Here is a 12,918-nt window from a genome sequence, read left to right as displayed (position 1 = left end):
TTATATACAAAGGCCACCATGTCTTGCTGTATTCTGTCACTGTGACTGTATAAGCAAACTCCATGGGTTGGGGGGAGGCAGATAGAAAACAAGAGGCAGAGAGCTAAGCCATTAGGATCTATGAGATTCTACTATATCCTTATAATACATAACCTTTTGGTATACATTATCTTAAATGCTTTCTGTTCCTTACACTTGTCCTAGCCTTGATGTCTGCTCAGTTCCTCAATTCCTCAATTTCCAAATTTCTTAAAGTTAAAAAAAAAAATAAAACCTGCCAGACAGGATTATGTTGGTCATTTAGCCTACCAGATTGGGTCATGTTGGTGTTAATATAGTGTTGTGTGTGTGTGTGTGTGTGTGTGTGTGTGTATGTGTACACACTCATACACATACATATTTGTACATGGATATATTCTTTGAAAACTGTAAATCACTATAAAATTCCAAGGCCAGCTCTAAGGCAAATGTTCAATAACTGGAGATACATTAGATGAGAAAAACTGATAAAATTTTGTGGCTAGGGCAGAGCAATGCAAACAAGGCCCTTACAGCTTTTAATTCAAACTACTGTAGAAAATAAGTATTTTGGTAGAAAATTAGCACTATCTGGAGGATGCCAGAGTGGTCTTAATTTAACTGGACTTTCCTCTTCTTCAGGACTGAGCATATAGTCAGTGGTCTTTTCTAAGCATCAATGTTGGAGAGTCAATTTTTTTTTCTCATCAGTACTTTTGAGCAGTGCCAACTTCCTTAAGCAATTTTCCCTAGTCACCAGGACATGAATCAGCCAAAAAGTTGCAAGTGAACTCTGCAATTTTTTTCTCTGCTCAACAATGTAATCAAAACTAGTAAATCAGGGTGAATTATTGTGTCAGGAAGAACTTGGTTAGAATTAAATGCCACCCTTTGTTTTAAAATCCAAACAAGTCATGAAACTCAGATAATTGTGCTTATTACTGAATAGGAGGATTTGTTTGAGGGAGAGTTCAATAACAAATAACAAAATGTAGCAACCTTATTTGCTGTGGACTCTGTAAAGAAAACTGCACAGATCAGCTATTTAGTAACTAATTTAAACTATGTTGCATTCAAAGAGTGATTTTATTAATTTATACTTATATTGCTGGTGGGAAGAGTGTGTTCAAAAGTAGATAATAATTTTGTGTATTTTTTTTTGTCCAAGGGCCTAACAAGAAGATCTTAATTTATACCCAGGAGTAGTACAAAAGCTGTACAAACATAGATACTAAAATTATCTTTCAGAAGGGAACTGTACAGAGAATGAGAAAGAATTTCAACTGATATATGCTGTTCTCATGCAAATTATTTGAATAATTGCCTAAGAGAATAGAGGACCAATCTAGAGCAGAGCAGATTTACAGTTTCCAGGGGGTAGAACTGACCACAGAGGAACACTCAATACTAATCTTTTCATTCTCAGTGACGGCCTCTTTTGGGAATGAAGAGAAAGAAAAACGTGATTTAAATATGCCCAAGTGAAAAGTCAACAGTTGGAGATTACTTTAAATCGTGGGGAAAATAAACACCTTCTTATATATTAATTTCCATTCTTAAAAGGGAGGATGCAGGAAAGACCTTTTCTTTACATCATATTGTGTGGATCACAGGAAGAGTAAACCAAGGAGGAGGTTGTGCACATCCTCTAAGGTGAAAATATACGTGTAGTAAAATAGTCATTTCCATTTTTGAGCATCCTTTGCAGAGCCAGCGTGCGGCGGGTATGCAGGGTGCTAGCACCAGCTTTCTGGCTGGCGAAATCAAAGGAGCGACTACAAATGACGAAAGGTATAGACCCCTGGCAGGGAGCGCGGCGCGGGCGAGCGGGGGCACGGACCTGCGGCGGGCGGCTGTGGCGCCAGGGGCGCCGTCGGCCTGGTGGGGCTGGGCGGGGCGGGGCGGCCGTGGGTCGCGGGCGGATGACGTACCGCGGCCGGCGGAGCAGCTGCCACTTCCTGGAGCTGCCGGCCGGGGCCGCTCGCTGCATTCAGCGCTGGAGCCGGGAGCCCGCGGCCGCCGCCATGTCCCACCAGACCGGCATCCAAGGTAACGGCGCCTGGCGCGGCCCTCGGGGAAGGGACTCCCGGAAGGCGACGGGAAACCGGCAGGCTGCGGCGCTGGGATTGCGACTTGCGGGTCGAGCCTGCCCCGCTTCTTGGGCGCTCCAGTTTCCCGGGTGCTCCCGGCCTGCGTCCCTCCCAGCCCCGGCCGCCGCCACGTAACCGGCAACCCTGAGTTCGGAGGAGCGTCGGAAACTGCTGTCCCAGGCGGCGGGTGTGGAGGGGGCGTGCCCTCCGTGCCCCGGCTTTACCTCAACTTTCCCCCTTTTGTCAGGCTGGGAAGAGCTGCGAGAGTGGAGGCGCCTGGGGTTCTTTTTATCTGTCGGGCTGGGCGAGTTTTCTTTTTACTAGACTTTGATTGTAAAAAGAAACATATCAGGGTCTTTCTTAAATCTGCAGAGTGCTTCCCAAACTCTTTTCCGCATTTTCTTTCAAATGTGAGCGTAGACTATGTTAAGAGAAATCCTGAGGATGGGGTGCATTTCGATCTTTTTCCTAGGTCCTGTCCAGGGGAACTGAAAAAGTCTGATCTGTGTGGTTGCCTTTAATTGTATCCCGTGTCGACAGTTGAATGTGCAATTACTGTGTATCTGCCCTCCATTATTTCCTGGTTTGAAAATGGGCAGCCTGGAAGCGCTCACCTCATCAGAATCAAATAATATGTCCCGGGGTTACTTACGATCTCTTAATGAGTTCCAGTATAAACTCAACCTCTTCCTGTTAATAGGCAATGAATCCTTCCCCCAGATAAACACTTAATTGTATGTTGTACTCTTAAGGGTCTTTTGACTATTTGCAAATCTCCAGTCTCATGGACACACAAGCAAAAAGTCTCAGTTCTAAAAGCATTGTTTTATTTGTCCGCATTAATTTTAGTGTTTTAATATGCAGTTATGAGTTCATGCTTGAACCTCATAGTAAGCACTGCCTAAAGCGTCCTCTTGCTGGTAACAGAAAAAAACAGAAACGAAATTGAAGTTTTAATAGGTGCAGAAAAGTTGTGTTATTAATTGTGTATTTTAATGAGCTTAACTTTTGGGGAAATACAAGAATAAGAAGTATAAGATCTAACAGGTATTAACTGGCTTTTTTGTTTAATCAGGATAGTATATCTGATACTGCTATTTTTAATAGGCATATACAGAGAATGAATTGATAAAAAAGCTGTCTATCACAAGCTTGAAATTGAACTAGAAGACAATGAAAACAACTTTTCAACATTTTCAAACAAGTAGTAAAAGCGTTTTCAAAACAATAATTTGCTGATTATTTGGTTTGAGTACCTTCAGTATGTTTACTTTTGTGTTATTCCTGCAGAATTATCTAGCTAAGACGGATTGGAATTAATATGTTTAAAGAACATATGTTAATATGTATATTAATTAATGTTTGAAGAGCATATATTAACATTTATATTTCTTAGTTGTATTCAATACCCACTATTTTATGCCTTTAAATTCTATAATACTGATAATAGGAGGATGCTCCAGCTTTTCCTTTGTATTATAATTTATTTTTTCATTATATTTAGATAGTAAAATAAAGTACTTCTAAGTATAAAAACTAGGTTTATTTTCCCCTTTCTCCACAGCAAGTGAAGACGTTAAAGATATCTTTGCCAGAGCCAGAAATGGAAAATACAGACTTCTGAAAATATCTATTGAAAATGGTTAGTTAAACTTTTAAATGTTTTGTGTCCCTGGATTACTAGGTGTTATACTTTAAATTTGTTAAGTATTGTCAGTAATTCGAACTATTAATTAGTATGAAGCAAGTTCAAACCTTCACTCAAGAAATTTGGATTTTTCACATTTTGTGCAGGTTGCTAAAAGGCCCCTGTTTTTCTTCTGAATTCTGTAGTTATCAGAGAAACATAAAGCTTATTTTTAGTGTAACATCTTTCTTATGTTTTTTTGCGTCTCAAATTTCTGCATCACTATTTCTAATGACAGTGCTTCCATTCTTTTCTTTATGGAAATCAGTAAACGGGTGATTATAAAAAATGGAAAAAAGGTAGCTTGTGAGTTTATTATTATTATTTGGTAAAGTTTGTTTTGAAGTAGTCTTTCATTTTTTCCATCTGATTGCAACCTGTACTACAGAAATGATTACCTTTTCTTGTTTCGGGAAAGTTCTGAGAATTAACAAACTCTAAGTTGACTTTTTAGAAATAATTGGATAAACTGGGAAAATGGTTGGTTTATGAGAATTGAAATCAGATAGATTTGAATTTGTACAGTTACTGCTATAAGTACTTGATTGTTGAATGTGTTAAGATTTTCCAATGACCTATTTTCTTAAATACTTGGAAATATTTTGCTTTGGAAAAATAACTTGTTCTTTAATAAACTGGAAGTAAATCTAATTTGTTTTCTAGTTCTGCTTGTCTATTGAAAATACTAGAACAGCTGGGTGCATTAACACATACTTATAATCCCAGCTACCTCAGAGGTACACACAGGAGAGTCACAAGTTCCAGGCCAGCGGCAACTTAGCAAGAACCTGTCTCAAAATTAAAAAACAAACAAACAAAACAAGCTGAGGATATAGCTCAGTGACAGAGGGCTTCTGGGTTCAATCTCTAATACTGTAAAGACAAAAACAAAACCAGAATAGTTTATAAAATCAGCAGTTGTTTATAGATATTATAATATTCAAAGGAATAAATGTATACTGTAAAGCAGCATATTTTAGCAATATTGAGCTAAAATTTTAAATGTCATTACTTTCTAAGTAACTAGTTAAGTAAACAAGTTAAAGTTCATCTAACTAGCATCTCTTCAGAAGGAAAACTATTTCCTATGTTATTGTTTTCTGTGTTTTTGTTTGTTTTGAGAAAAAAATAAATTCCAAAGAATAAATTACAAATACCTATCTCTTCCTTTAAATTAATGACTTAAATATTTTAAAATACTTGCTTCAAGGCTTTTTTTAAAATAAAGTGTTTTTAAAACAATTATTTATTTATTTTTATGTTGTGCTGAGGATCAAGCCCAGTGCTTCACCTGTGCTACGCAAGCGCTCTATCACTGAACCACAACCCCAGCCTACTTCAAGCCTTTTTAAAGTCAATGTTATAAATTTAAAAACTTTTTAAATTTTATGATTTTCTAAAGTTTAATGGTTTGTACAATCTATTTTTACATGTATCCTTAAATAAAATATAGTGCTGTTTTGAGTATTTTAAATTCACATAAACTACATACTATCTTATTCTGCATATTTTTTTAATTCTGCATATTCTATAAATGTTATTTTTATAAGGCATTTTGATAGTTTATGGGTCCTATTTAAGTAGAATGTTTTCATATAACTCTGCCACATATTATTTGTTCTTATTGATGAATGTTGAGGCTATTTCTAGTTTTCACTGTTACTATATAGTACTGTAGTGAATACCTTTGTGCATATGTGCAAAAAATTCTGTGTGAAGAATTCATCCACAGTTTTACTCAGTTCTGGCACATAGCACTTAGAAATGGAGATAACAAGTTATGCTTTGAGGCAAATTTTAAATCTGAGCAAAATTGGTAAATCTAATTTTATTTAAAATGTCTTACAGTTTAATATTAATTTCAGAAATGCTAGTTTTAAGTGGTAGTACAGTTATTTAAATGTGTCTTGTTGGTAATTTATAGCATAGACATTTTGAAACAAATATAATCAGTCATCATTATTCAACCATTAAATAAACTATTATGATCATTTGTATATATTCTATTTTAAACTTGGTATTTCAGACCAATTATTTTGTCTTTTTAAAAATTTCTTTTCATAGAGCAACTTGTGATTGGATCATGTAGTCAGCCTTCAGATTCCTGGGATAAAGATTATGATTCCTTTATTTTACCTCTGTTGGAGGACAAGCAGCCATGCTATATATTATTCAGGTTAGATTCCCAGAATGCTCAGGGATATGAATGGATATTCATTGCATGGTCTCCAGATCATTCTCATGTAAGTAATTTTTTTAGTTTGTTTACCATTAAGTGCTAGAATTTTTTTTAAATTTTCTGAAATATTTCTAGGCCAAATGAAGGTTAATAAACAGTAGTCATTTCCAGTAGAAGGGAATGATCGATCATGTGGATAATTCTTAGATTGGTATTGTGGAATGAGGAATAATGTGCTTAGATTCAGAAATTTTGTCCTTGAAATCAAAAGAATTATTATTGATTTAAAAATTTTAAATCTGGGGCAATTATAATTGACTCTGCCTCTAAAGAATGAAGCTGTTTTGCCCTAAGAGTAATAACAATTCTGATAACTAAATGAAGATTATATTAAATTTTGTTAATATTCATAAATTATTAATAGGTATCATTCATGTGATGGGCATGCACACTAACAAATATTTCATTTAGAAAGGTTGGTAGTAGACTGACTAAATAGAACAAAAGATGAAATTAATATATGATTACTACCTAGTATTTTAAGAATTGTCTAGTTTCGTATTAAAAGATAATTCTTAAACCATTTGCAAAACACAATGCCAGGGGCTGGGGTTGTAGCTCAGTGGTAGAGGGCTTGCTTTGCATATGTTAGGCTCTGGGTTTCATCCTCAACACCACATAAAAATAAATAAATAAAAATAAAGATATTGTGTCCATCAGCAACTAAAAAAATATTAAAAAAACATGATTCCATCTTAATTTTACATAATCTCTCTAAAAGAAATATTGCATTTTACCATTTAGGATTGTGAAATTATTTCTGGATTAGGAAATTATTTCTGCTAGTTGGTAGTTAACTTTAGTAGCTTTCCATAGATAGTAGTAAACTCCTACATAATAGTATGTATTGTATTTCTTTTCATTTCTGTGCGCCTCATAGAATGGTATATGCCATAAGTAAGCCATGACTATTTGATTTTTAGCAATTTCAGTGATAATATCTGATCTAGCTTTGAGAAAAATGTCACTATCCAGGTTACCTCATTTCAGTATTTTTTCCTCATATTTTAAAATATTTTTAATGGATTTAATTTTGTGCTTTGAAAAATGAGGAACTTTTTAAAAATTGGGTTTTTCCCTCACTTTACAAAAAATGTGACATATAATTTAAAATCTACCATAGCCATTGACAGTTGACATACTCATGTTATGATGGTTATTCATATACATATACTTTAGCATATTATAGGCTTTACAATATGAACTTCAGCTTTACCAATTTATTTTTAATGTCCTTGAATATTTTCATACATTGAGTATTTGCTTTCTTTTGAAATGGTATGTTTTCATCTGTAAACTTCTAAGTAAATTTTCACAACTGAATAGGTTCGGCAAAAAATGTTGTATGCAGCAACAAGAGCAACTTTAAAAAAGGAGTTTGGAGGTGGCCACATTAAAGATGAAGTATTTGGAACAGTAAAGGTATAAAACTTATGCGCGCACACACACACACACACACACACACAATTTTTTTTCTGTAAGAGATGAGATTTCACTGTGTTTTTCAAACTGGTCTCAAATTCCTCAAGCAATTCTATTTTTTCAGCTCTCTGATAGTTGGGACTATATGTGTGCACTACTGTGCCCATCTAAAACATATTTTTATGTGGATTCTTGATATTATAAATAAAATAATAAGAAGAACTCCTAGATAATGGGTGATTCATAAGAATTCAGATCTGTGAATCAGTACACAAAAGGATAAGAGAGAAAATGTATTTCATGATATGTAAGTCTCTAAAGAATATATAATTTTGAATTCATAGAATTGGTTCTACTAAAACATACTTTTCCTTTTGAAATGTTCACATGGCGAATAAATGTATTTATTCATATACACACAAATTAAGAAAATTGAAATGTTTTTAACAGATTTTTTTGTTGTTATTGACTTGTTCAGAGCTTTCCTGATTCATAAAGTAATATAATCTACTAGATAGCCCAAAAGAGTAGATGGGAATATGATGCTTATTCACCATTAATTGTGGGTTGGGTTGAATTCTCTTTGGAGTTTGTCTTCCAAACCACAAAATTTGGATGATATGAAGACCTCTTTGAAGTATTTTTTTTAACATAAAAACTATAATAATGTTCCATGAATAATTATAGAAAAATTATATAATTATTTTAATATCAAATCAGAATGTTAATACATTGTTTATTGCATAATTACTGGACAGTTATTCCCAGAAGGTTAATTGCAATTATATACTAGAATCATGACCAGCGTCACCACCACCAAATTCATACAAAAGTTGTAATCATTATAAAACTTCACAAATAAAGTATAGACATTCCCCTTAAGAAAATTTGAAACCTTTAATATATTCAAAATAGGGGATTTTTTAAAAGAAATAAAATTCTTAATGCTTTTTCATTTCATTTCATTTCTAGTAAATTAATAGTTTTGCTTTTCCTAAAGTAACTTTGCTCTGATTTTATGTCTAGAGAATTACTGATAATAGTTCATTTCTATGCTTACAGGAAGATGTGTCATTACATGGATATAAAAAATACTTGCTGTCACAGTCTTCCCCTGCCCCATTGACTGCAGCTGAGGAGGAATTACGACAGATTAAAATTAATGAGGTAAATTACAACTTTGAAATGCTTGCAAGATTATAAGTGTTTCAGAATACCCTATTCTTAATTAACAGATATAGTGGTAACTGGAGAATAAAGATATTAGCACAGTTAGGTTTATTCTGTTTAGTTTGGAGTTAAACCTGTGTGGTTAATGTATTTTTATTTGAAAGTTAAAAATAATTATTAAACTTTATATCAGTTTAATAAATAGCTTTCTCCTCAAATGTACGTTACAACAATAAACCTTCTGTTAGAAATAACAACTGTTGTACTCTGTGCTTTAAATACTGTATAAATGGGAAGTGTGTGTTGCAAAGAATTTCATATCTAATAAGGTTGCCTGAAGCAGATTTTTAAAAATGTTTTTCAGAGAATAGTAAGGTTAAAGAGAAAAAATAAAAATGCTGTAGAATGTACAAGATTTCTATAAGCTTTGTAAATTAGCTTCTATGAACTTTGATGGAGATAAGTGTGGAAGATTGTTATTTGCATAGTTATTGAGCATATGAGTCAATAAATTTCAACCACATTATAGTTTAATCATATTTTAATGTGTTTTCTGCAGACATTCTAATTGAATATTGAAATCATTAATGTATTTCTACTGGGACTTTATAGAAAAGAACAAGTAACCCAAACCACAGTTCAGTAGTTTGAGTATCATACAAATAGGAATTGGTCTGGAAAAGGGTTAAATATCACTAATTAGTAGCGAGAATCTATCATTATATTATTTTAACTCATTATTTGAATGGGTTTTTTTTTAATGTGAATTTTTTTTTTTTTTACAAGTTTGATAGTTTGTTTTATTCCTTGCAATCAGAACCCAGAGGATCATATTGGGGTATGCATTTGCATATGTTTTATGATGTTTTCATTATCCAGTATCATGCTGTAGAATCTCCATTCATTTTTTAAAAAGTAAAATTTGTATTTAACTTTCTGATGAAACACAGCAAATGAGACTCTACCCTAGCTATTATTTATCGGGTATAAAAATCTTAAACATGTTCATTGAAAGCTTTCTTGAAAAATCCCCCTCTTCCAATCCATGCACACTTATACTCTTAGTAAAGAAAGCTATTACGTCTGGAACTTCTGCAGTAGTATAGCTTGTTAAGCTGTGCTGTGTATTTGCATATTGTTTGTACTTCTTTCAATTCAGTGCATGGTGTTTGTGTTGTATTTTATGTCTAAGAGAACCAAGTAAATTTTTGCATATATTGTATGATTTGTAAATTTAAGTAAAATTTTGTTCTTAAAAGTGTTGATCAGGTGACACTTTAAAAAGTTTGTATATCTCGTTGAAATTGTGCCAAACCAAGCATAGCGAAGATTAAAGAGAACAAAAATACAACAAATTTCCACTAAAACTACACACTTACTCAAATATTCACTCCTAACGTTTTCATCAAGATGTGCCATGGACTCTGCATGTCAACACAGTGCTAGTGGATCATGAACAGATGTGAAAAATAATTTGCTTTTTAAATTCACAGTGTTTTAGGTATTAATTTTAATTATTTTAATTATAGGTTGGGAAAGGGTTGAATGATGCTATGTCATAGATGTTGGGTTTTCTCATTTTTGCCATAGGACACTGCTAATTGCTATAGTTTTACCAGCAAATTATTGTATCTATCATATTTAGGTACAAACTGATGTGGGTGTGGACACTAAGCATCAAACACTACAAGGAGTAGCATTTCCTATTTCTCGGGAAGCTTTTCAGGCTTTGGAAAAACTAAACAACAGACAGCTCAACTATGTGCAGTTGGTAAGAGAAGTATAAGGGTTGTTATGAAGGACTGCTTTTTTTGGTAGCTTACAGCTTGTATAAAGTTTATTTTTTAAGAACTTTAATTTATTAAAATTTATTTCTTGACTATTTTTACTCGTTTTTACAAATTACAAAAACTATATGTGTTTATTATGAAAATGTCAAACAATTCAGAACTAAGTCCCCTTTGTATTGCAGCTTTTTATGAGGGGAGGGTACTGGAGATTGAACTCAGGGGCACCTGACCACTGAGCCACATCCCCAGTCCTGTTTTGTATTTTATTTAGAGACGGTCTCACTGAGTTGCTTAAGGCCTAAATTGTTGAGGCTGGCTTTGAATTCGTGATCCTTCACCTCAGCCTCCTGAGCTGCTGGGATTACAGGTGTATTATAGGTTTTTTATTATAAAATTTTAACTTTAGGTCTGGTTTGTAGTTCAGTGGTAGAGCACTTGCCTAGCATGCATGAAGCACTGGGTTTGATCCCTGGCACCACATAAAAGTAATAAATAAAATAAACGTATTGTGTCCACCTACACCTAAAAAAATATATATTAAAAAAACTTTCAACTTAATCTCTGCTTTAATGAACATTTTTTTTCTTACTGATAGGAAATAGATATAAAAAATGAATTTATAATTTTGGCCAACACAACAAATACAGAACTGAAAGATTTGCCAAAGAGGATTCCCAAGGATTCAGCACGTTATCATTTCTTCCTGTATAAACATTCCCATGAAGGAGACTACTTAGAGTCCATAGGTATATATATATATATATATATATAGTATATTATTCCTAATATGTTATTTTCACTTTGCTTATTGATATTTCAGCACTATATTCTTAATTATTTCTTGTCCAGTGGCTTAATTATAATTTTATGTGGTTTATGTACTTGCTTTAATTGATATGCTACTGATTGTATTTGTTGTTATTATTTTTAACTTAACAGTTTTTATTTATTCAATGCCTGGATACACATGCAGTATAAGAGAACGGATGCTATACTCTAGCTGCAAGAGTCCTCTGCTAGAAATTGTCGAGAGACAGCTACAAATGGATATAATCAGAAAGGTAGGCTCATCTATTTTAAAATCTTCAGTTTTCACTAGATTTTTTATTATCATTTCCATGTACGACAGGGTGCATTATGAGTTATAAGTGAAAACGTTTATTTTTGTTGTTCTTTTCCTGAATCCTTAGGGTATCCTATATGTACTTAGAGATGAGCTATCATTGTTCTCATCTCTCTACAGATCTGCACTATCTAATATGGTAGCCATAAATCATAAGTGGCTATTTAAATTTAAATTGGGAGTTATAGCACTTACAGAACATTTCCATCCATTTAAAAAATTCTGTTGGACAGTGCTGCTGGAGCTACATATTTGTGATTAATTCTGAATTTCTTATTAATACACAACTACAGTCTCTGTTTATATCTGGGAATCTGGGAATCATTCCGGCTATGAATCTGGGGATCTCTGGAAATCATTCCGGCTATTAAGAAAGGAAGTAGTTGGCATAAACATATGAATTTTGGGAACCAAGCTACTAGTTTTCTTAAATTTATTTTCTTCAGTGCAGATAAGCCTTAAGGAAAGAAATGGTTTATTCTTGAGCCCTTCAACTTTTAAAATACAGGTCCTTTCAGACTACTAGTATTTTAGATACTGAACTGTGTGAGCCATTAGGATTATAAGAATCACTGTACTATGGGTAACACCTCTACAGCAAGGATTGGCTGATTTTTTTTTTCTACAAAGAATCAGATAGTAAACACTTTAGGTTTTGCTAGGCCACATATGGTCCCTGTCACATGTTCTGTTTGTTTTTGTATTTTACAGCCCTTTAAAAATATAAAATAGTCTTGACTTGGGCTCTGTTTGGCCTGCAGACCACTTTGCCTACATCTGTTCTAACATGATTTCAAGTGAACCAAGTGATGAAGTAATGAGTAATGTTTCTTGAATATATAGTGAAACAAAGCAGAACAACTTGAGCATGTAATAAGTAGCTTCTATTTTTAAACATATTTAAATAGGAACAGTAAGAGGGAACCAAATAGAAAGTGGTTATAGTTGGGTATGTATTTTAGCAATTCATGTAGCATACCCTGAAAAAAAGGTGAAACAATTTACATATATGGTCCTGGATTCTGGTTTACTGAAATGGGTATTATGCATTTGCTTATGAACATTCATACCTAAAAACTGGCTTTTTGCTTATATTAGGTTTTGAATGTTATGCTTCTTTATATTGTGTCACACAAATTAGTATTTCCTCTTTGCAGATTGAGATAGACAATGGGGATGAATTGACTGCAGATTTCCTTTATGAGGAAGTACATCCCAAACAGCATGCACATAAGCAAAGTTTTGCAAAACCAAAAGGTCCAGCAGGAAAAAGAGGAATTCGAAGACTAATTCGGGGTCCAGCTGAAACGGAAGCCACTACTGATTAAAATTGTTATATTAAGCATTGCAATACTAGTTTTTTAAAAGTACAGCTTTTA

At 33.6% G+C, this 12,918-nt stretch overlaps 1 protein-coding gene across 1 annotated transcript; it reads left to right on the top strand.

The window, feature by feature from the left end:
- Window positions 1-1,940: 1,940 nt before the first annotated feature.
- Window positions 1,941-12,918, top strand: TWF1 (twinfilin actin binding protein 1; the record flags this gene model as incomplete). The annotated part of the gene is made up of 9 exons (XM_081311030.1): window positions 1,941-2,067; window positions 3,673-3,750; window positions 5,860-6,038; window positions 7,361-7,456; window positions 8,519-8,623; window positions 10,272-10,397; window positions 11,012-11,162; window positions 11,356-11,477; window positions 12,697-12,918. 9 exons carry the CDS (start codon window positions 1,941-1,943, stop codon window positions 12,865-12,867), a joined length of 1,155 nt encoding a protein of 384 aa, XP_081167156.1. The 3' UTR covers window positions 12,868-12,918.

Source organism: Spermophilus citellus (assembly GCF_964194105.1).
Source record: "Spermophilus citellus genome assembly, chromosome: 10".
Classification (NCBI taxonomy): Eukaryota; Metazoa; Chordata; class Mammalia; order Rodentia; family Sciuridae; genus Spermophilus; species Spermophilus citellus.
This window is presented reverse-complemented; position numbering and strand designations above follow the sequence as displayed.